At 42.6% G+C, this 24,798-nt stretch overlaps 2 protein-coding genes across 4 annotated transcripts in view; both read right to left on the bottom strand.

Annotated features, from left to right (window-relative positions):
• Stk35 (serine/threonine kinase 35) overlaps positions 1-6,017 on the bottom strand; it is a 32,671-nt gene extending 26,654 nt beyond the window's left edge. Inside the window, exon 1 of one of the 3 annotated variants that reach the window (XM_006234975.5) lies at positions 441-6,017. In XM_006234975.5, the coding sequence (XP_006235037.1) occupies positions 441-941 (501 nt within the window). In that variant the 5' untranslated portion in view covers positions 942-6,017. Of the gene's footprint in view, positions 1-233 lie in introns of all 3 variants that reach the window. The other 2 variants (NM_001107773.1, XM_006234974.5) reach the window with 2 other exon arrangements.
• Positions 6,018-24,115: 18,098 nt separating this feature from the next.
• Positions 24,116-24,580, bottom strand: Rpl22l2 (ribosomal protein L22-like 2). Its single transcript, NM_001408857.1, has one exon. It carries the CDS (start codon positions 24,570-24,572, stop codon positions 24,204-24,206), a length of 369 nt encoding a protein of 122 aa, NP_001395786.1. The 5' UTR covers positions 24,573-24,580; the 3' UTR covers positions 24,116-24,203.
• Between the last annotated feature and the right edge of the window lie 218 nt (positions 24,581-24,798).

The raw sequence follows: 24,798 nt of genomic DNA, 5'->3' as shown, positions 1-24,798 counted from the left end.
CGGGGGAAGGGAAAGGAAAGCGGGAAAGACGGAACCACCGGGAAGTACCGAGGGAGGACCGGAAACCGAAGCACAAACCGTTCCCTCTCTCCACTGATTTATCCGTCAAGAGTAGGAAAAAATAAAGCAGTAGGGACCTTCACCATTCAAGACAACCGTCTTAAGAGAGACAAGGCCGGCTTAGACTTTCCTGGGACTTAGCCCCCTCCCAACAGCCCCTCTCCGCGTCCTACCCAGACTTCTCCCGGTGTAAACAGGCCTGTGAATTAAACCTAGCCGAGCCCGTGGGACGACCGAAGCCCCTGGGGACAACGGGTGAAGGGAAACTGGCTAAAGGTTCGGCTTCCGAGGACGACAAGCCGAGGCCTCCATGACCCTCCCGGAGTGCTGTGGGGTGCTGGGGATCCCGCTTCGGCCCTTCCTCCTCCACTCGCTCTTACCTGGCCGGCGCTGTTCCTCTTCCGGGCGGACCGGTTCCCCCTTGGAGCCCGCGCCGGAGGATGATCCGTTCCGAGCCCGGGTTGTCTGCAGAGCCGAGTAGGGCGCGAGGCGGGGAGCCTGGTTGGACGTGTAGCAGGTCGCGGCGCTGCTCCTGAGATGACAGCAGCGCTCCCGGGGGAGGCCTCGGCTTCCAGGTTCCCGTGGCTGTCCTCGAGTTCGCGCCAGCTGAGCACTTTACGTAACCTCTTTATGTAAGCTGCACCTCCCGCCGCTACTTTGGTCAGTGGAGATTCCTGGTGGCCCATCCCCCAGGAGGCCAGCGAAGAGCTGCGCCGCCTCTCTACAGCCGAGGTAGACCCAGCAGCCGCGACAGCCCGGAACCAATCACTGGCGAGAACACCCAGCCAACAAAAAGAGCGCGCCAAAATCCCGCGATTTGTACAGAGGGCCTTCGCGAGTCGTGTGCGCTCCGCTAACGCCTTTCCGGACTTGACCTGCATGGTACCTACAAGCCCGCAGTCGGCACTTGATGCTGATTGGGTGAATGGCTTAGGTGTAATTGATTCACCAGCTGAGACCCGGGTTAGAATGCTAATCCCCACGCCCACTAATGACCCCAATGATCTCAGCCGCACATAATCCTCAATATCCTTCTTTGCCAAACCCGGTGGTCCTCACTTCCCAGGTTGCAAAGGCCCAAATGAAATATGATGGCTGGCTAATTGAGTGCCTGATATAAGCTGCTTTGGGCTTGGATTTTGATACTCTTCACCCCGGCCGCCCATTGTAGTGGGAGGGAGCACAATGGCTATGTAGTTAAGAATGATCTTGAACTTTTCCTCTTGCCTTCCTCTCCTGAGTAATGAGATTAAAGGCGGGCACCACCACACCGGGTTTATACTCCCTATTTGTTTGTACAGGGCTAGGAATCAAACCAAGGGCTTTGTGCATATCAGACAGGCACTTTACTAAGCTTCATCCCCGGCCCTTGGGCGTGGATTTTTAAGTATTTTGTGCCCTGCTTTGTACTCCAATGCCTAGAAGGTGCCCAGTATTTTGTTAGCTGATATTGAAGGTTGAGTTTCTGCTACACACTGTTTTATGTCTAGGGGAAAAGTTGTGGACTTGACAGCCTTTGCCTTAATTGTGATTCTTTGCCCCTGGAAGAGACAATCAATCAACTTTGCGTCTTCGTAGACTTTTCACAACTAAAGTACTAGAACAGAACAGTGTTAAAAGCACACAGGATAGATTAAATATAATGTAAAACAATAAACAAGAGTTTCTGGGATTTCTATAGCTTTTTTGTATGTAAATGGTCAAGTATACACACAAAGTGTAAGAATAGTAGAGAAGTCTCCCCCTTTTTGGCTAGATTTATATTGTTTTGCTATTTTCTCTTGTTTTACATATATATATGTATACATATATATGCATGTGTACTTGTTGTATATGTATGTATGCTTTTATAAATCCTTTTAGATTTATATCATATGTGTGTATGTATTCCTGAAGACAAAGGTACTTTCTCACACAATCTCAATTACAATACAAAACAGGAACTTTAACAATAGCATGCTTTTATTTAATATGCCACTTCAGGTTTTACCGATTGTCCTTTCCTTTCTCTTCTAGTCCAATATAGCAGTCCTCAGTATCCATCCTATTGGATAAGAATTCCAACAGCCTTGTTTTTAACTTAAACTCCTTTACTTCTTTGTTGTTGGATTCTTTTTTTTTTTTTTTTTTTTTTTTTTGAAACAGGTTTTCTCTATGTAGTCTTGGCTGTCTTGGAACTCGATCAGTAGACCAAGCTGGCCTTGAACTCAGGGATCTGCCTGTCTCTGTCACCCAAGTGCTAGGATTAAAGGTATGCACCACCATACCCAACCTAACAACTTAAACAACTTAAATGTCTTTAAAGGGGTTATCTGCAAACATTGTTACTAACTTATTGGGGGTTATAGCTTCAAACATGATTTTGAGGTAAGGCCATAATCTGCTTAGTAGCAAGTACAGAAGTGACACCATAGGCCAAGACTGCTGCTAAACTGTAGTCAATTAAAGAGACTATTAGAATGTGAAACAGCCTGGGTGATGGCTCAGTGGCCGAGCCACTTGCCAAGTGAACCTGTTGACTTGATTTCATTCCCCTGAGCTGACAAAAAGTGGATAGAGAACCAACTATACAAAGTTATCCCCTACCCTCTACTCTAGTACCCACAATCCTACAGACTTCAGTGATGAACACCAGAGGCTCAAAGGTATGAGTCCCCTGTAGCTGTTGAATTACCCAATAAATCCTGAATTCACATCTTATTGTCTACTTTGGACTTGCTTAAACTACTAAAGTAACCTTCACTTACTTTTATGCTTAATAGCTAACGTTCATGAGCGTTTTCTATCTTCCTGGCATAGAGATTGACAAAGAGTAGTTATGACATCCTTGAAAGATAAACAGCTTCTTCCAAAGTCAAATGTGTATGTTTGCATGTGACCTAGCTATTCCCAGGCTCGGTGTTTACACAAAATAAACTTAGATTCACAAATAGACTCTTCTATAAAACTATAGTAGCTCTTCCCATGAGAGTCCAGGAGCTGGAAGGTACTACTATGTTTATCAAATAGACAGATGTGTCACTTCCAGATAATGGGAACAAAAGGGGAACTGAGACTCTATAGCATGGACGAATTAAAAAAAAAATGCTGAGTGAAAGAACCCAGGCACAAAAGAACATGTGCTAGGTGACTCCTACACCACTGGGGAAAGAAATACAGCCTAATTTATACTAGAGAGGGGATGAAGGAAAACAGGCAAACCTTTTTGGGTTGAAAAATAATGTTCATTATTCTTATGTGGTGATAGTTTTAGTGGGAAATGCTAGAATACCTCAAATTGGGGTTAGAGAGGTGGCTCAGTGGTTAAAAGCACTAGCTGTTCTTCCAAAGGGCCCAGGTTCAGTTCTCAGCATCTCCATAGCAGCTCACAATTATCTGTAACTCCAGTTCCAGGGGATCTGACACCCTCACACAGACAGACAAGCAGGCAGAACATCAACGTACATAAACGTAAAAATAAACTGTAAAAAAATGTTTTAAAAGAATATCTCAAATTGTGTCCTTGTATGGGTTTTGTTTATAGCCACCTTTCTGCCTCACCTCTAAAAAGCTCTAAAAATGGAGGAAGTAGGGAGAATGCTACATACTGTATGATTCCAATAATGTAAAATGTAGCCACCAGCCTTCGGTTCCAGAATGCGAATGGTTGACTGCCAAGTGGCACAAGGATGATGGGATCTGTGAATTGTACTACAATAAAATTCAATTAGAAGCTGAAAAACAAAAGCCCCTCAATCATGAAGATTTGTGGGTTTTTGTTTGGGGGTTTTCTGTTTTAAGACAGCATTTCTCTATGTAGTCCTGGCTGTCCTGTGACCTCAGACCCACAGATCTGCCTGCCTCTGCCTCCCAAGTGCTGGGATTAAAGACTTGCTCCACCATACCTGGCTAAGATTTGTGTTTTAAAGAAGTTTCTGAGGACAGAGCACTGTGTGGTATATCCTAGCTCCACTCCTCCCACCCTTAGGTCCATAGTCTGAGAAAAAGTCAAGAACCTCTATCCTCCTTGCTACTGTCCTCACCTGAATTTGGAGAGAGAGAGCAAGAAGCTCTAGAAGAACTATGGGTGTGAGTTTTCTGCAGCTGTTAGAGTACTTCATTTCTTTTTAATTTGCTCAAATTACAAATATAACTATTGTTATGCCTGATGCTAACATTTATGAGCATTTATGAAACTGACATAGAAGATTTATGACATTGCAGAGAGGTGGTTTCTATCACCAGCCCATTTTTACAGACAATGAAAACGAAGGTGAAAATTCTTTAATGAGGTTTGGAACTGAGGCCCTAGGCTCTTTATACCCTTCCTGGCTTTAGCAAGGTGGTGCTAGGGGTTGGGACAAGGTAACATTTTAGAATGGATGGTTTGGAAAACCTCTGTGATGCTGGAATCATTGAATAAGGGTTTGATTCCTGTAACAGAATAACCAAATGTATCTCTAAGAAAGTATTCTGCCCCTAGGTGGTCCACCTGGGATAACTAACGGAGACAGGAGCCTAGCATAGCAGCCCTCTGAGAGGCTCTACCTAGCAGCTGACTGAGATAGATGCTGATAGCCACACACATTGGATGAACGTTGGGAATCCCCATGGAAGGGTTAGGGGAAGGATTGAAAGTTCTCAAGGAGACAGCAACTCCACAGGAAGACCAACAGTGTCAGCTAACCTGAACCTTGAGAGCTCCCAGAGACTGAGCCACCAAAGAGCAGACAGTGGCAGGTCCGAGGACCCTGGCACATACATAGCAGAGGGTTACCCTGTCTGGCCTCAGTGGAAAAGGATGCACTGAACCCTGCAGGGGCTTGATTATCCTGCAGGGAGGAGGGATGCCCTCTCAGAGGCAAAGGTAAGGGGGGACTGGGAGAGGAGACAGCATTTGGGATGTGAATATATATACATATATACACATATATAAACATACATATTTATAAACATATCAGATAGGAGAACAAATGCAAAGTCCCTGAGATGGGAGAGCACAAGGAAGTCAGTGGTGTTGTGTGTGGGACTCACAGTGAAGCAAGGGCAGAGGCCATGGTAGACTTGGGTCTTACTGATGTGATCTGAGCAGCTGGTCTTGCACATAAAGCCTCTCCTTTCTGGTAAGAAGGCTGAAGCTCAGTTATGCTAAGAACTGCCACACCCACCAAAGTGAGCGGGCTGACAGTTGAGGGTGGAGCTGGGAGTCTAGCCCTCTTCCCCATGCTCACACTTCAGGAGAACACCCCAACCCTGGGTCTGGTTCCATGGGAAAGTAGGGGGTTCTGGCTTATAGAGAAAGAGTGTGGGTTGGGGGTGGTGACTAGAAGAGGAAAGGGTGAAGAGAAGTCTAGAGGGCTGCTCTAGGCCACACTGTGGGATTGTGAGAGGGTGAGCTGAGGGTGGGAGTGGGCTAAGGAGGGCAGAGACAATAGGACCAGGATATGGTTTAAGGAGGACTTCTGAGATGAAGGAGTACTGAAGACAGACACCCAGTACCTCAATGGAGTGGTTCTTGAGCACGGGATCCTGGGAAAGACCTGGGAAGACTAAGTTTGTAGAGCAACAGACTGAGTAACAGAGTAACTGAGTTCTGAGTAACAGAAGAGGGAGAGAGACCAAAATATCTGGATTATATAGGAAGGAGCTTCTCTGGGAAGAGCAGCCCAGCCTCTGGGCTGGAAAGTTAGGGTTGGGGGAAGGGTATGCAATGTAGGGAGGGACTGAGGGTTGCTCTAGGGAGAACCTAGAGGCCGGGTCTGCTTTGGTATGTAAAACATTTACCTTAGTCACTTGTTCCGGGTCAAACCTAACTAACCTTGAATTGGACTAAAAATACCTAGGACACTGCTTAGTGGTGGGTGTGCCTTTAATCCCAGCATTCCAAGGCCACCCTGCTCTACAGAATGAGTTCCAGGACAGCTAGGGCCACCCAGAGGAACTCTGTCTTGAAAACAAAATGAAACAGAAAGAGGAAAAAAAAAGAGAATGTGTCCCCATTTTAGGGAGGAGAAGAGTGGGACCTGCAAATCGGGTGTGCATATGAATTTTTGCTCAGAGCTGTTAAAACCCAGGTCATCTGCAGAGCCACTCATTCAGTACATCTGGGACCAGATGTGCACTGTTGTGCAGAGGGACACATATCTGGGAAGAGGGAGTCTCAAGTGAGGAACTCCCTCTGTAGTGCCAGGGAAGCCTGAGTGATCCCCCAAAACAGACAGGAGCTGATCTGATGCAATCACAGTAGGGCCTTTTCGTTCGAGCTAGTTGGGGTTCCCCAGCGCACCACCATCACACAGGACAGTTTTGGTGGTAGAGCTAGGCTCCGGTTTTGTTGGAAACAATGTTAGGTACCACCTGTTAGTTTGTCTGAGTTCAAACTTAGGTAGGTCAGGTTCTCTAAAATGGAGTCTGAACTTAAAAGATTTGGCCTCTTACCTCCATCAGATTAGCCTGTAGGCAAGTCTGTGTGGCATTTTCGTGAGTGATAATCCATGTGAGGATTGCCAGCTAACTCGGTGGTCCTGGGTGGTGTAAGCGCACAGGCTGAGGAAGCCAGGATCTGTGGCTTCTGCTTCAGTTCCTGCCTCTAGCATCATCCCTTGGCTTTCCCTGATGATGGACCATAACCAGTAAGCCTGTGTTAAAAATTCTTTCCCAGTGGGAGGTATGAGCAATATCTACCCCTTTTCCTAAGGTCCCAATATAAATCAAGACATCATTCCACCAAAGTTCACTCTGGGGAACCAATGAGTTTATTAGGTTCCTTTACAGAGCAGAATGCAGGTGAGTGGCTACTTACAGGGGTGTAAGTGCTTCATCCCTCAACAGGCCGTACCTGGAAAGCCTTTTCTCAACAGAAATGAAGGCTTCCCAGTAGCCACACAGATGGATCCCCTCAGACTATATAATCTAGTACTTATCCCACCCTCAGGCCGGATGCAATTAAGGCAAAGTTGTATATAACAGGTTACAGAGAGGGGACAGAGACTCGGGTGATGGTTCCTTGAAGGCTTTCCATGAGAGGTGGTAAATAATCATTTTACAAGGGATCACGTTTAACTCTCCAAGATGGTGCTGCTTAGCCAAACAGAACTTTTCTCCTTCAAGTTGCTTTTGGTCAATGTATTTATCACAGCAATACAAACTTAAGTCAGGATATGATAATCTGTAATTCTTTTTTTTTAATTCTCTCTTTATGTATATGAGTACGCTGTTGCTATCTTCAGACACTCCAAAAGAGGGCAGCCGTTCCAATTATAGACGATTGTGAGCCATCATGGGGTTGCTGGGAATTGAACTCAGGAAGAACAATTAGTGCTCTTACCTGCAGAGCCATCTCTCCAGCCCCTAATCTGTAATTCTTTCCGGTCCCAAAGACGTTCGTATTGATATGCTAATCTCATGAGATCACACCTTGAGAATGAAGCCTTATACTTCTCTAATCCTAGATAGAGCAGTAAGGCGACTGACTTAAGCAAATAAGACCTGAGGTGATTATCCAAATCAAGAAAAATGAAGCCTGAGAGTGGTGGCTCACACCTTTAGTCCCAGCACTCTGGAGGCAGAGGCAGGCAGATCTCTGAGTTCAAGGACAGTCTGGTCTACCAAGAGGCCACCAGTTATAGCTACAGTCCAGGGTTAGGGGGGCACTGCATAGACATGGTGCCCAGATATACATGCAAGCAAAATACCTATACACATAAAATAAAAATAAATAAATCTTTAAAAAAGCAGATGCTAAGCATATGCAACTGCTAACCTTCATTGAATTATGTATGTATTTAGGACCATCCTAAGTCCTTATGTGTATTGGCTTTTCTAGTAAATTGTGGGATATAGTTGATCATTATCTTAATTTCCCTAAGAAATTTGAGGCAAAAAGAGTTTAAGTGACTTTCTCAAGGCCACAGCAGCAAATGATGGACGGACTCAAATGTAGATCTAGCTAATTCCACAGCTTCTGACCCTGAGCAATCATGACACATAAACCTTTGTAGTTATTATTACTTTTACATACATAAAGGAAATATTGGGTAAATAGTGCTCTAAAAGTCAAGGAGAATCTTTTTTTCAGTTGACTCCTTCACATGTAACATAATGTTACATGATTTGAACATTTTATGTATTATTTGCAGCATTAACTTTTAATAATGGTTTCATAATAAAATTCAATTAAAAACAAATAGTGTCTAATAATATAGAATGTTTCTTATTTGTACAATGAGTTCTTTTAAGTCCCCGTTTTTTGTTGGCCTGGGGACTGAGATGAGCAGAACCAGTTCTTGTCCTGCAGGAATTCATGGTTCCTGCGAAGGCACCCAGAGGAATGCCCATTCAATGGTCTGTTCTAGATTGATGGTTGGGGTCCTTTAGGTTTTTGTTTGCCAATGAGAAATGTGTGTGAGCCACAGTGCAGAGTGTGTTTCTTCCAACACACAGAACTAGGGTCTGTGCTGTTCCCAAACTATGTGTATTGTCATTCTCTGTAGAAATGAACGGCTCAGCAAATCTACAGTACTAGGTGTTGTTAGGCCTCAGTGTGGCAGTCGGGGCTTGTGCTAGTGAAAGCTCACAGAACAATGGGGAGACAGCTGAGCTTTGAAGTAGTTGGGAAAGTCCCTATGGTATAATTTCATCATTTTAGAGCACATAAAAAGATAACTAGCAGGCAGTGATAACTTAATATTTCAAAGTATCAAGTAAAAGATATTTTTAATATTTCCAATGCAAAGGCATAATAAGCATCAAAGGTGATACATATTATTTTGTTCTGATCCAATCACCACACATGATATAATGTATCAGATGTGATACTGTACCCATTCACATGTAATTATTAGGCTTCAATAAAAAGTTAATTCATTCATTCATTTTTATTCTTTTATGCCAGAGATTGAATGTAGAGCCTCACATATGCTAAACATGTGTTCTATTATTAATCTATACCCTCCGAAGAAATAAAGGTATATTATTCAAAACATTTTCCAATAGAAATAACAACAATGTTTGTTCTATGTTAATATAATTTTCATAACCACTTTTCTTTTTCAAGATGGGGTTTCTCTGTGTAACTATGACTGTCCTAGAACTCTCCCTGAGGACCAGGCTGGTCTCAAACTCACAGCTCTGATTGCCTCTGCCTCTGCCTCTGCCTCCTGAGTGCAGGGATTAAAGGCATGCACCACCATTGCCCAGCTGCATAACCAGATTTTAAGGAGCGTTTGCCAAGCACTGTTTCAAACCCTTGCTGCAGGGCATGGATTCAGCGAGTGATCGGAGAGATGCTATTACCATCTACTTTACAGATGAGGGAGCTAAAGCACAGACAAGTTTGCCACAGGCCAATTTTTTTTTTCACAATAAGATGGTGTGTGTGTCTAGTGGAATGTATTATCCTAAAGCTATAGATGAGCTACTTAAATGCTTCTGTGTAACATTTAATATTATTGCAATATTTATGTTAAAATTATTGTAACGATTAAAATTATTGTTTTTTATTTCAAGATTATTTAGAATTATTAGAGTTTTTCCCCCCACTCTATCATTCCAAAAAACAATTTCCTTCCATTTCTCTTCGAACACGTGGTATCTCTATCTTTTTTTTTTTCTTTTTTTTTTTTTTTTTTTTCCCGGAGCTGGGGACCGAACCCAGGGCCTTGCACTTGCTAGGCAAGCGCTCTACCGCTGAGCTAAATCCCCAGCCCCGTGGTATCGCTATCTTAACTGTCCACGGGGATGGTTTCCACAACCTCCAGGTTGCTCTCTAGATTGCATGCTTCTCCATCCTGTTCACAGTGGGATCTAGCACCTTTTTAGCTTTTAGATACTTCAGCTTCCAAATTACTTCTTCCTGGCTTTCTTAGCCTGAAGACATCCCTCCGCCCCCGCCCCCCCATTTCCAGACTAAGTTTATATTCATGGCCACAGAATCCTATATATTCAATGTAGCCTTTCTCCCGTAATATATTTTTTAAAGCTTTCTTTTTATAAAACTTGCAAAAGATTCGCCCAAGATTTGAGTGTAGGATGGGTGCAATAGTTCAGTCAGCAACACGCTTGGCCCAGGATTGTTCTGAGAATTTTCTCCCAGAGGCAATGTAATCCTTTACTCTCTTCTCCCAAGGACAAACCGAAGTAGGATTCCGGCAATGTTCACTCTGGAGAACCAATGAACTTATTAGGACTCCTGAACAGAGTGTGGGTGAGGGGCGATGGGCCAGAGTGTGGGTAATCCTAGAGCACGCCCCGTGCAAGGTCTGTTTTGGAACATGAAGGATGTCTTCCCAATGGCCACATAGACGGAGCCCCTACCAGCCTTCCCTAGCTTATCTACCCTAGCGAGTCCCTGAGACCCCGAGGCTGTATGTAATTAAAGCTGACACCATTGAGAGGAATGTCTGGATTCTCAGGTGAGAGTCCAGTGATCTTTCCCACTCCTTATCTATCATCCAACAAGCCCTGCTACGGTGGTCTGCCACGAGCAGGCACAGCTGATCTTGTAGTGATAATGGCTCTTTTGACTGGAGGATAGTCCTCTAGTAACAAGAAACCGAGTCTGCTTTCCAAGAACAAAGAAAAGCTGGGCAATGGTACTTGTACTTCCGGGATATATCAGAGGCAGAGACAGGTAGGTTTCTTGGGCTAATTGGTTAACCAGCCCTGTCTACTTAATAAGCCCCAAGGCAGTGAGAGATCTTATCTCAAAAGCTAGGTAGTCAGCACCTACGGAAGAATAGCCAAGGCTGTCTCCGGCTTCTACTCAAATGTTGGAACAAGGAGAACAGAGTAACAGCGTAAAGAAACAATTCTACCCACCAGAACTGTAATGAGATAAAACTCATTTTATCAAAGGGTTAAAAAAGACAAAAGAGGGGCTGGGGATTTAGCTCAGTGGTAGAGCACTTACCTAGGAAGCGCAAGGCCCTGGGTTCGGTCCCCAGCTCCGAAAAAAAGAACCAAAAAAAAAAAAAAAAAAAAAAAAAAAAAAAAAGACAAAAGAAGCCCAGTCTTTAAGGAAATTTGCAATTTGTAAAGTTGCCACTTAGCAAAAATCACCCCCCTGTTCATTATTTTTTCTTTTAAAACAGATTTATTAATTTTTATCCCCTGTGCGGAGTGTTTTTACTTAGATGGATTATGCCTAGTGCTCCAAAGTTTGGAGGCATTATGAGTTTAAATAATTCATGCATATGGTTTTTAATTTTATTTAAATTATTTTTTAACAATCCAGATTTTATGCCCCTCCCAGTCCACCTTCTGACTGTTCCCCATCCCATACCTCCTCCCCACTCCCCTCTCCACCCTCTCCACAAGGTTGCCCCTGCCCCCACCGCCTGCCCACCAGACCTCTAAACTCCCTGGGGCCTCCAGTCTCTTGAGAGTTAGGTGCATCTTCTCTGACTGAACACAGACCAGGGAGTCCTCTGCTGTATGTGTGTTGGAGCTTCATATCAACTGGTGTATGCTGCCTGACTGGTGGTCCAGTGTCTGAAAGATCTTGGAGGTCCAGGTTATTGAGACTGTTGGTCCTCCTACAGGGTCACCGCTCCTCCTCCTCCTCAAAAAAGTATACAAAATGTTGCAGTAAAAAGTATTTTCCTCAGCCTGGGTCATCCTAATTCCTATTCTCAAAGGTAGACTGTTGTTCTCTCTACTTCCAGAGATGTGCCCTGTAGGAACGTACATATAAACGGTAGCATGTCACCAGAGTGGTTAGCCGTGTGGCTTTTGTGTAATACGCTGCATATAAAATCTCAGTGATTATGTCATCATAGTCGTACACACATGTATATATATACATACTTACACACATGTATATACACACACACATACTTAAAAGTCTCAGTGATTATGTCATCATAGTCGTACACACATGTATATATATACATACTTACACACATGTATATACAAACACACATACTTAAAGTCTCAGAGTCTGCTCTAAATGGGGGCACCCAGATCTGCTTGTTTTCTTCTTTGAGACAGCGTTTCCATAGGTAGCTTTGGCTGTCCTTGAACTCACTGAGATCGGCCTATTTCTGCCCCTGAGTGCTGGGATTAAAGGCACGTGCCACCATGCTCAGCCCCTGGTTAATTTTTGAGAACTGCTCATTACTCCATTTTTTGGACTTACCATGTCCAAAGGTATGGGCCACCACAACTAGTGAAGTCTTAGGGGTTCGTTTGTTTGCGTGTTTGTTTGTTTGTTTTCTGGAATCAGAAAGCAGGAATTTTCATGGGTTTTTTATTTTTATTTTTTTTAATATATGTTTTAAATGTTATCTCCTTTCCCAGTTTCCCCTCCAGAAACCCCCATCCCATCCCCACCTCGGTTTCTATAAGGGTGCTCCCTCACCGACCCACCCACTCCCTTCCATCTCCCTTCCCTGATGTTCCCCTACACTGGGAATGTCAAGCCTTGACAGGTCTCTCCTCCCATTGATGTCTGACCAGGCCATCCTCTGCTACATATGCAGATGGAGCCATAAGTTCATCCCTGTGTTCTGTTGGGATGGTGGTTTAGTCCCTGGGAGCATGCGCGTGCATGTGGGGGAGGAAAAGTGGGGGGGTCTGGTTGGCTGATATTATTGTTCTTCTTATGGGGTTGCAAACCCCTTCAGCTACTTCAGACTTTCTCTAACTCCTCCATTGGGGACCCCATTCTCAGTTCAGTGGTTGGTTGAGAGCATCTGCCTCTGTATTTGTCAAGCTCAGGCAAAGCCTCTCAGGAGACAGCTATTTCAGGCTGCTGTCAGCACACACTTTTTGGTATCTGCAATATTGTCTGGGTTTGGTGTCTGTATATGGGATGCATCCCCATGTAGGGCCGTCTCTGAATGGCCTTTCTTCAATCCTGCTCCACATGTTGTCTCCATATTTCCTCCTGTGGGTACTTTTGTTTCCCCTTCTAAGAAGGTCTGAAGCATCCACACTTTGGTCTTCCTTCTTCTTGAGCTTCATGTAGTTTGTGAATTGTATTTTGGGTATTCTGAGCTTTTGGGCTAATATCCTCTTATCAGTGAGTTCATGTCATGTGTGTTCTTTTATGTCTGGGTTACCTCACTCAAGATATTTTCTAGTTCCATCCATTTGCCTAAGAATTTAATGAAGTCCTTGTTTTTGATAGTTGAGTAGTACTCCATTGTGTAAAATGTACAACATTTTCTGTATCCATTCCTCTGTTGAAGGACATCTGAGCTCTTTCCAGCTTCTGGCTATTATAAATAAGGCTTCTGTGAACATAGTGGAGCATGTATTCTTGTTATATATTGGAGCATCTTTTGGGTATATGCCCAGGAGTGGTATAGCTGGATCCTCAGTTAGCATATGTCCAATTTTTTTTTTTTTCGGAGCTGGGGACCGAACCCAGGACCTTGCGCTTCCTAGGTAAGCGCTCTACCACTGAGCTAAATCCCCAGCCCCATGTCCAATTTTTTGAGGAACCACCAAACTGATTTCTAAAGTGGTTATACCAGCTTGCAATCCCACCAACAATGGAGGAGTGTTCTTTTTTCTCCACATCCTTGCCAACATCTACTGTCACCTGAGTTTTTTATCTTAGCCATTCTCACTGGTGTGAGGTGGAATATCAGGATTGTTTTGATTTGCATTTCCCTGATGACTAAGGATGCTGAACGTTTCTTTAGGTGCTTCTCAGACATTCCTCAGCTGAGAATCTTTGTTTAGCTCTGTACCCCATTTTTTTTTTTTGAGCTGGGGACCGAACCCAGTGCCTTGCACTTGCTAGGCAAGCACTCTACCTCTGAGCTAAATCCCCAACCCCCCATTTTTTTTTTTAAAAAAAGAATTATTTGATTCTCTAGAATCTAACTTCTTGAGTTCTTTGTATGTATTGGATTATCAGCCCTCTATCGGGTGTAGGACTGGTAAAGATCTTTTCCCAATCTGTTAGTTGCCATTTTGTCCTATTGACAGTGTTTTTTGCCTTACAGAAGCTTTGGAACTTTTTTGAGGTCCCATTTGTCGATTCTTGATCTAAGAGCCTAAGCTATTGGTGTTCTTCTGTTCAGGAAATTTTCCCCTGTGCCCATGTGTTCAAGGCTCTTGCACACTTTCTCTTCTATAAGTTTCAGTGTATGTGGTCTTATGTGGAGGTCCAAGATCCACTTGGACTTGATCTTTGTACAAGGAGATAAGAATGGATTGATCTGCATTCTTCTACGTGCTGACTGACAGTTACACCAGCACCATTTGTTGAAAATGCTGTCTTTTTCCCACTGATGGTTTTAGCTCCTTTGTCAAAGATCAAGTGACCATAGTGTGTGGGTTCATTTCTGGGTGTTCAATTCTATTCCACTGATCTACCTGCCTGTCTCTGTACCAATACCATACAGGGTTTTTTGTTTGTTTGTTTTTATCACTATAGCTCTATAATACTGCTTGAGGTCAGGGATGGTGTTTCCCCCAGAAGTTCTTTTATTGTTGAGGATAGTTTTCACTGTTTTGTTGTTGTTCTTGTTACTCCAAATGAATTTGTAAATTGCTCTTTCTGACTCTGTGAAGAATTGACTTGGAATTTTGACGGGGATTGCATTGAATCTATAGATTACTTTCGGTAAGATGGCCATTTTTACTATATTTTTTTTTTTTTGGTTCTTTTTTTTCCGGAGCTGGGGACCGAACCCAGGGCCTTGCGCTTCCTAGGCAAGCGCTCTACCACTGAGCTAAATCCCCAGCCCCCCATTTTTACTATATTAATCCTGCCAATCCTTGAGCAGGGGAGATCTTTCCATCTTCTGAGATCTTCTTCAATTTCTTTCTTCAGAGACTTGTTGTTCTTGTCATACAGATCTTTCACTTGCTTGGTTAGAGTCACACCGAGGTATTTTATATTATTTGTGACTATTGTGAAGGGTGTCGTTTTCCTAATTTCTTTCTCAGCCTTATCCTTTAAGTAGAGGAAGGCTACTGATTTGAGTTTATTTTATATCCAGCCACTTTGCTGAAGTTGTTTAGCAGCTTTAGTAGTTCTCTGGTGAAATTTTTGGGATCACTTAAGTACACTATCATATCATCTGCAAATAGTGATATTTTGATTTCTTCACTTCCAATTTGTATCCCTCTGACCTCCTTTTGCTGTCTGATTGCTCTGGCTAAGACTTCGAGAACTGTATTGAATAGATAGGGAAAGAGTGGGCAGCCTTGTCTAGTCCCTGATTTTAGTGGGATTGTAAGTTTCTCTCCATTTAGCTTGATGTTGGCTACTGGTTTGTGGTATATTATTTTTACTAGGTTTAGGTATGGGCCTTGAATTCCTTTTATCATGAAGGGGTGTTGAATCTTGTCCAATGCTTCCTCAGCATCTAATGAAATATCATGTAGTTTTTTTTTTTCCCTTGAGTGTGTTTATATAGTAGATTACATTGATAGATTTCTGTATATTGAAGCATCCTTGCATCTATGGAATGAAGCCTATATGATCATGACAGATGATCATTTTGATGTATTCTTGGATTCAGTTTGCAAGAATCTTATTGAGTATTTTAGCATTAATAGTCATAAGGGAAATTTGTCTAAGTTCTCTTTATTGGGTCTTTGTGTGGTTTAGGTGTAAGTGTAATTGTGGCTCCATAGAAGGAATTGGGTAGTGTTCCTTCTGATTCTATTTTGTGGAATTGTTGTGGTTTGCCCTGGAGTTATTAGTATTTTGATGCTAATTCCACTGCCCCAGGACAGCTGCCTAGCCACTGCTCAGGACTCAGGTGACTTTACCAGAACTTTCTCCCCATTTAATTGTAAAATACAGGTGAGGGCAGGTACAGGATAGAAGGAGGCCTGTCATTGGACAAGAAGGAAGGATGGGCAGGAGAAAAGTTTGAAGAAAGAGGAGGAGACTGGAACGAAAGGAGAGGATAAGTAGAAAGATTGCTGCCAGACTCAGAGAGAGGCAGTGTGATATGGGATGGAGCAAAGTGGGTGAGAGGCTTTGCTGACTGAGAATTAAGATATCCAGCAGATATCTTGGGGCACCGCAGTGCTGTATCTAGAGCGGGATAAAAGACTGTATTATTTTTTATATTTTTACAACAACATAGAATAGTTTGGACAGTATTGGTCTGAGGTCTTCTATGAAGGTCTGATAGAATTCTGCACTGAACGCATCTGGTCCTGGGCTCTTTTTGGTTGGAAGACTTTTTTTTTTTTTTTTTTTTTTTTTTGGTTCTTTTTTTCGGAGCTGGGGACCGAACCCAGGGCCTTGCGCTTCCTAGGCAAGCGCTCTACCACTGAGCTAAATCCCCAACCCCGGTTGGAAGACTTTTAATGACTGCTTCTATTTCTTTAGGAGTTATGGGACTGTTTAGATGGTTTATCTATCTGATCCTGATTTAACTTTGGTAACCTGATATCTGTTTAGAATTTGTCCATTTCATCCAGATTTTTCATTTTTGTTGAATACAGGCTTTTGATAGTGAAAGGAAAATTATACAGATTTAAGGTTTAAAAATATGAAGTTAAAAGAGTAAGTTTCAAAATTCACAGACTCAGGACTAAACACTGTGAAAAGCAAGTCCAGGCAGCCCTGCCCTGCCGCTAGGACTAACAGACCATAAAGATAAAGAAAAGGAATGCAGGGACCAGCCCGAGTTATCAGGACTGACCCAAACCATCTGGCAGAAAGGCACCTCCCCCAGCTTACTCAGAGTCACACCTTAACCAGATGTCCTTCAAACCCTGATACACCCCTAGCTCCTAAGATCCTGTACGCTCTAGTCAATACATACTCTCCTGCTGTGCTGTAATCTCACTGCCATGTTTAAATGAGCCAATCACTTATAGCTGCGCCAGAAATTAGCCAATTGTGTGTAACCGCGCCAAACCCCCAAGCCTTCCCTATATAAACCCCTGACTTTTGAGCTTCGGGGTCGACACCTCTGTCTCCTGCACAGGATACGTGTCAATACGGAGATCCCCGTAATAGATCTCCGTAATAAACCTCGCCTTTGCTTATTACATCCAAAATGGTCTCTCTGTGTCTGGGATCCGCAATTTCCTGAGACTTTAGAAAGGGTCTCTCTTCGGGGATCTTTCAATAGGTCTGATGATTTTTTTGGATTTCTTCAGTTTCTGTTGTTATGTCTCCCTTTTTATTTCTGATTTTGTTTATTTGGATATACTCTCTGTGCCCTCTAATTAGTCTGGCTAAGGGTTTATCTATCTTGTTGATTTTCTTCAGGAACCAGCTGCTGGTTTTGTTGATACTTTGTATAATTATTTTTTGTGTCTACTTGGTTGATTTCAGCAATGAATTTGGTTATTTCCTGCCTTCTACTCCTCTTGGGTGCATTTGCTTCTTTTTGTTCTAGAGCTTTTAGGTGTGCTGTCAAGTTGCTAGTGTATGCTCTCTCCAGTTTCTTTTTGCAGGCACTCAGAGCTATGAGTTTTTCTTTTGGCACTGCTATCATTGTGTCCTATAAGTTTGGGTATGTTGTGCCTTCATTTTCATTAAATTCTAGAAAGTCTTTTTTTTTTAAATATCTATTTTATTTATATGAATACACTGTAGCTGTCCTCCACACACCAGAAAAGGACATCAGATCTCATTACAGATGGTTGTGAGCCGCCATGTGGTTGCTGAGAATTGAACTCAGGACCTCTGGAAGAGTAGCCAGAGTTTGTAACCCCTGAGCCATCTCTCCAGCCCTAGAAAGTCTTTAATTTCTTTCTTTATTTCTTTTTTTTTTTCTTCTTCTTCTTCTTCTTCTTTTTTTTTTTTTTTTTTTTTTTTTTTTTTTTTTTTTTTTGGAGCTGGGGACCGAACCCAGGGCCTTGCGCTTGCTAGGCAAGCGCTCTACCACTGAGCTAAATCTTTATTTCTTCCTTGACCAAGTTATCATTGAGTAGAGCATTGTTCAGCCTCCATGTGTATGTGGGGTTTCTGTCCTTCTTGTTGTTATTGAAGAACAGCCTTAGTCCATGGTGATCTAATAGGACGCATGGGATTATTTCTATCCTCTTATGTCTGTTGAGTCCTGTTTTGTGATAGATTATATGGTCAGTTTTGGAGAAGGTACCATGAGGTTCTGAGAAGACGTTATATTCTTTTGTTTTAGGATGAAATGTTCGATAGATATCTGTTAAATCCATTTGGTTCATAACTTCCCATATTACTGTCTGAGGCACAATGTGTGTTTTGAGTTTTAGTAATGTTTCTTTATGAATGTGGGTGCCCTTGCATTTAGCATAAATATTCAGAATTCATTCACCTTGGTGGATTTTTCCCTTGATGAGTATGAAGTGTCCTGCCTTATCTTTTTTGATAACTTTTGGCTGAAAGTGGATTTTATTTGATATTAGAATGGTTACTCCAGCTTGTTTCTTGGGACCATTTGCTTGGAATAATTTTTCCCAGCCCTTTTACTCTGAGGAAGTGTCTGTCTTTGTCACTGATGTGCATTTCCTGCATGCAGCAAAATGTTGGGTCCTGTTTATTTATTAAGTCTGTTAATCTATGTCTTTTTATCTGGGAATTGAATCCATTGATGTTGAGAGATATTAGGGACCAATGATTGTTGTTTTCTGTCATCTTTGTTGTTAGAGATGGAATTATGTTTGTGTGTCTCTCTTCTTTTGGTGTGGTCACAAGGAGATTACTTTCTTGCTTTTTCTAGGATGTAATTTCCCTCCTTATGTTGGAGTTTTCCATCTATTATCCTTTGTTGGGCTGGATTTGTAGAAAGATATTGTGTAAATTTTGTTTTGTCGTGGAATATCTTGGTTTCTCCATCTATGTTAATTGAGAGTTTTGCTGGATATAGTAGCCTGGGCTGGCATTTGTGTTCTCTTAGGGTCTGCATGACATCTACCCAGGATTTTCTAGTTTTCATAATCTGAGAAGTCTGGTATGATTCTGATAAGTCTGCCTTTATATATTTCTTGACCTTTTCCCCTTACTACTTTTAAGATTCTTTCTTTGTTTAGTGCCTTTGGTGTTTTGCCTATTATGTGATGGGAGGAATTTCTTTTATGGTCCAATCTGTTTGGAGTTCTGTAGGCTTCTTATATGTTCATGGGCATCTCTTTCTTTAGGTTAGGGAAGTTTTCTTCTATAATTTTGTTGAAGATATTTACTGGACCTTTAAGTTGGGAGTCTTCACTCTCTTCTAAACCTATTATCCTTAGGTTTGATCTTCTCATTGTGTCCTAGATTTCCTGGATGTTTTGGGTTATGGTCTTTTTGTGTTTTACATTTTCTTTGATGGTTGTGTCGATGTTTTCTATGGTATCTTCTGTCCCTGAGATTCTCTCCTCTATCTCTTGTATTCTGTTGGTGATGCTTATGTCTATGACTCCTGATCTCTTTCCTAGGTTGTCTATCTCCAGGGTTATCTCCCTTCCTTTGTGAGTTCTTTATTATTTCTATTTTCATTTTTAGTACCTGAATGGTTTTGTTCAATTCCTTCTCCTGTTTGGTTTTTTCTTTTTCCTGTAATTCTTAAAGGGATTTTCGTGTTTCCTCTTTAAGAGCTTCTACCTGTTTACTTGTATTGTCCCGTATTTCTTTCAGGGAGTTATTTTTTTTTTTTTTTGGTTCTTTTTTTCGGAGCTGGGGACCGAACCCAGGGCCTTGCGCTTCCTAGGTAAGCGCTCTACCACTGAGCTAAATCCCCAGCCCCTCAGGGAGTTATTTATGTCCTTCTTAAAGTCCTTTAACATCATCATGAGATGATTTTAAATCAGAATCTTGCTTTTCTTGTGTGTTGGGGTATCCAGGACTTGCTGTGGTGGGTGAACTGGGTTCTGAAGATTCCAAGTGACCTTGATTTCTCTTTCTTAGTTTCTTACATTTGCCTCTTGCTATCTGGTTATCTCTGGTGTTAGCTGGTCTTGCTGTCTCTAACAGTGGCTTGACCCTCCTATAAGTCTGTGTGTCAGCACTCCTAGGATACCAGCTCTTTCCTGGTGGGATTTGAGTACCGAGAGCTCTGGCACAGGGTCAGCTCTGGCCGCACACAAAAACTGGAAGGAACCTGTCCCAGACTGCACCTGGGCTCCTTCATCCAGAGAGCTCCAGGCAGGTCCCTCAGAGCAGAAGTGGTGGTTCTATCTGTGCTCTCAGATGTGTCAGCATTCCTGGGAGACCAGTTTTCTCCAGTGGGATTCAGGAACTGAGAGCTGTGATCAGGGTCACAGAGCACAGGGTCAGCTCCAGGCGCAGATGGAAGCCAGAAAGAGGTCTTCTTAGGTTAGATCAGCTCCTACTTCCTGTTCCACCTCAGCTTCCTGGTTTATTTAATTGGTCCTCTATGGATGACATCTGTGTTATTGTCCATCTTTTGACAGCAGAGATGAATGGCATTTGCCAAAATCTCAATCTTAGCCCCAGACTTATTTTCAGGGTGCTTTTGGGTGTTTGTGGCATCTTAGGGAGGTAGGCCTTTGGGGAGTCCTTAGGAGAGCAATTTGCTTGGTCATGTACTGCTGCAGTGATGTACTACCTTCCTAAGAGCCTGAATCATCTCTGTGATCAAATACCAGACAAGAAACAATTCCAAGAAGGAATGATTTGTTGTAGTTCACAGTACATCATGGAGGGGACACCATGGCACGGAAGGAAAGTCAGGGTGGCAGGAGCCTGAGGGACAGCTCTTGCTCTTCTTATGCAGCATTCTTAACCAGGAAGCCAAGATTGAACAGGAAGTAGGAACTGATCATACAACTTCAAGACTGGGTTGGAAAGATGGCTCAGTGGTTAAGAGCTTTTCCTAAGGTCCTGAGTTCAATTCCCAGCAACCACATGGTGGCTTACAACCATCTGTAATGGGATTCAATGACCCCTTCTGGTGTGTCTGAAGACAGCAAAATAAAATCTTTAGGGGGAAAAAAAACCAAACCCTTAATTGTGGTGGCTCACAGTTTTAATCCCAGTACTTGGGAGGCAGGTATGAGACAGGTGGATCTCTGGGAGTTCTAGACCAGCCTGGTCTACAAAGGGAGTTCCAAAACAGCCATGGCTCTTGTAGAGGAAACCCTGTCTCAACTAACAAACAATAAAACAAACCCCAAAGACACTTTGAAATCTACCCTAAGTGGCTCATTTCCTCTAGCGAGGCTCTGTCAAGCCTAAAAGTTCCATAATCTTTTCAAACGATGCTACCTTCTGAAGACTAAGACATTTCACATTCAAGCCACAAGGCCCTTAGAGGACTAGAGTCCAAAGTAACCATTTTTCTCTTGTTTCATTAGTTGCCCCAGGTATTTAGTGATAGTGATAGTAACAGGAAACTTATTAATACATCAAACAGCCTTATCTTTGCACTTGCACATGAGTATTTTATTTTGAGACAACATTTATATATCACAGGTTGGTTTTGGTCCTTCTGTTTCTCTCCAAAGGGTGCTGGGATTACAGGGTCTGTGCCACTATGTCTAGCAAACATTAGTGTTTTTCCAACCCAATTCCTGGATATGGAACTATAAAATCAAAGAATATGGGCATTTTCAATTCGGATTTGGTTGGTCAGGATCCCTTCCAAGGTTTGTGCTAGATTATGTTCCAACTGACAATTTAGGTAAGTGTCTGAGTTCCCCTGGTCCTGAGACATTGCTGCTGGCACCTTGGACACCTAAACTAATCTCCGGCATTGTTACTGGTGGGGAAACCCAGGAGTGGTGAGAACAAGGACTTGCTCAATACTTTCATCTCTAAACTTCTGCCTTCAGAGCTAAGAAGTGAGGGCTATCGATAGAGCCTGGTGCTGTAACCCTGTGAGGACCGATGAGGCACCTCAGACGCTAGGCATCTATGCTGTTCTCTGTGGGGTCTTTATTAGCCTTGTTTGTCTCCAACACAAGGTTGTAAGAACATGAGGATAAAGAAGCAGCTCTGGATGCTGCAGCACAGCCCGGAGTCAGTTACAGACTCCACTTTCTGAGTTACAGACGCTACCTTCCTTTCCAGAGCTTTCTGCAACCACACCCCTGCTTTATTTTTTTCTTCAAAGTTTCTGGAGCAGAGCACCTGGGATCTAGTTAGAAATGTCTATTTTCAGACCCACTGAAGATTTACTCAGTCAGAACTTTGGGCATGGGTGCAGTAACTTGGGGTTTAACAGCCTTTCAGGAGATGCAGATGGCTTCTAGAATATGGTGCTCTGCTAGCCACTTCCCATTCACGAGCCATTTCATTTCCCACTAGGTCCTTCCTCCATGGTACAATTTCTGAGCATGCTCTGGCTTCCAGCTTCTGAAACACTCCCTATTCTCACACCCGAGCTCAAACAGAGGTCTCCAGCTGACCCCAGTTTCTGCAGCAATGAAAATGTATAGTTTAAGATGCATGGATAGACAGACAGACAGACAGACAGACAGACAGACAGACAGATAGATAGATGATAGATTGATAGATGATTGATAGGTAGATAGATAGACAGATAGATAGGTAGATAGATAGGTAATAGACCGATGATAGATAATGAATAGATGATAGCTAATGTACAGATATATGTTAGATAATTGATAGGTAGGTGATAGATAATTGGTAGATAAGTGATAGGTAATAGATAATAAATAGATAAATAATGGGTAGATAATAGATGATTGATAATAGATAAGTGATAGATAATAGATAATAAATAGATAAATAACAGGTAGATAATAGATGATCGATAATATATAGGTGATAGAAAATCAATAGATCAGTAGATAGAATTGATAGATAATAGATAAATTATAGATAATTAATAGATACGATAATAGATCAATAGATAGATAGATGACAGATGATTGAACCAAAGGAATTGTATATGCTAGGCAAGCACTGTGGAACAAAACTATATCCTCAGCCTATTTCTCACTTTCATGTTGTAACAGGGTCCCAAACTGGCCTTAAATTTGGAAATCTATGGCTCCAGCTTCCCTGAGTCCTGGGATTATAGGAGTGTACTTCACACCTAGATAACACTAAGTTTCCTAAGAGTGTATACATGTGTAGCACCGTGTTGGAAATTTATCTCCAGTTCTTGTATATTGTGGGCAAGGCATCTCTACCTCTAAGCTATCCCCTCCAAACCCTTATTTTGTTTTTGTTTTGGAGATGGCATCTCTGTCACTCAGAATGGCCTGCAATCTTTCTGCTTCTCCCTTCCAAGTGCTGAAGTCACAGGTATGCAGTACCACAACCAGTTAGGAAGCCTACATTTAAAATTTTTATTTTCTAGGTTCGATTCCTGTTTTAATCTCTAGGCCTGCAGATCAAGATGTAGTAGCTCTCAGCTACTGTTCCAGCACCCCCGTTGCTACCCTGCTCCCCACTGTGACGATAATGGACCAAGCCTCTGAAACTGCAAGCCAGCTCCAATTAGATACTTTCCTTTACCTTGGTCGTGGTGCCTCTTCACAGCAATAGAACACTGATTAAAACAGTTTTTTTTTTTTTTTTTTTCCGGAGCTGGGGACCGAACCCAGGGCCTTGCGCTCGCTAGGCAAGCGCTCTACCGCTGAGCTAAATCCCCAACCCCGATTAAGACAGTTTTTGTCTGACTGTTTTTGTTTGTTTGTTTGTTTGTTTGTTTTAAGACAGGGCTTCTTTGTGTAGCAGAGGCTGGCCCGGAATTTCCCTCTGTGTACTAGGCTGACCTCACAGAGATCTGCTTGTCTCTGCCTCTCCCCAGTGCTGAAATTAAAGGTGTGAGCCAACGACACTGGCTCACATATCTGGCTGTTTTTATCTGATAACATGGCAGCTTTTCCTTTCTTGGGCAAAATCAAATCTGCCACTGTTCCCCAATCCCAGGAGAGTCAGTTTCTCTTCCGAGGGTCCTTATCCACTTGGAGAGTTTGTGATGATTGGTGATGCTTATCAATGGGGGGGGGTGAATCTGGGATAAGAGGAGACATTATCCTGTGAGGACTATTTAGGCTAAATTAGCCCCTGGCCAGGTCTGTGAGGGATTATCTTGATTAGGCTAGAAGATTCGGAAGGCACTGTTCCCTACCCCCATCACCACTACTTTGGGTCTCAGACACACAAAAAAGAGAAAACAGGGCTAAACTTCCTGTCTGTCTGTCTGTCTATCTATCTATCTATCTATCTATCTATCTATCTATCTATCTATATTAGAGTAAAATGATTTTTATTTGCTCATCAAATCTGATTTTAGGTTTCTTTACCATATTTCCATTTTATTAAAAGCAAAGGCCAATTAGTCCTCAGACTCTGAACCATCTTCGTCTTGACTAATTTGGAAGTAACGAAGTTCATAAGTCTCCTTGTCAGATGCGACCACACGAAGCCAATCACGGAGATTATTCTTCTTAAGGTATTTCTTGGTAAGATGTTTCAAATACCTTTTTGAGAACTGTTTCTCAGAAACAACTGTGATTTTATTCTTCAGGCGTTCAATGTGAACAACATTCCCAAGATTTCCAGTTTTTCCGTTGACTTTAACCTTCTCCCGTAGAAACTGTTCAAAATTTCCAGAATCAAAAATTCCATCTTCTACTGGATGAGTAAGGTCCAAATGAAACCTCCAGGTTGACTTCTTAGGCTTCTTGTCTTTCTGTGGTGCCATCCTGACTGTATATTCTTGACCACCTGCTTCAAGCTCTTACTTCCAGGACTTCCTCACCATGATGGACTTTACCCTCCAACTAAGAGCCAAAATAAATCTTGTTGGACTGGAGAGATGGCTCAGTGGTTAAGAACACTGACTGCTCTTCCTGAGGTCCTGAGTTCAAATCTCAGCAACCACATGGGTAGCTCATAATCATCTGTAATGGGATCAAATGCCCTCTTCT

This window comes from Rattus norvegicus, chromosome 3 (assembly GCF_036323735.1).
Source record: "Rattus norvegicus strain BN/NHsdMcwi chromosome 3, GRCr8, whole genome shotgun sequence".
NCBI lineage: Eukaryota > Metazoa > Chordata > Mammalia > Rodentia > Muridae > Rattus > Rattus norvegicus.
Note: the sequence above shows the minus strand (reverse complement) of the source record. Positions and strands in the feature narration are given on the sequence as shown.

Excerpts from the sequence above, each read along its gene's own strand:
- Rpl22l2 (NM_001408857.1), bottom strand. The coding sequence starts at position 24,572 with ATGGCACCACAGAAAGACAAGAAGCCTAAGAAGTCAACCTGGAGGTTT.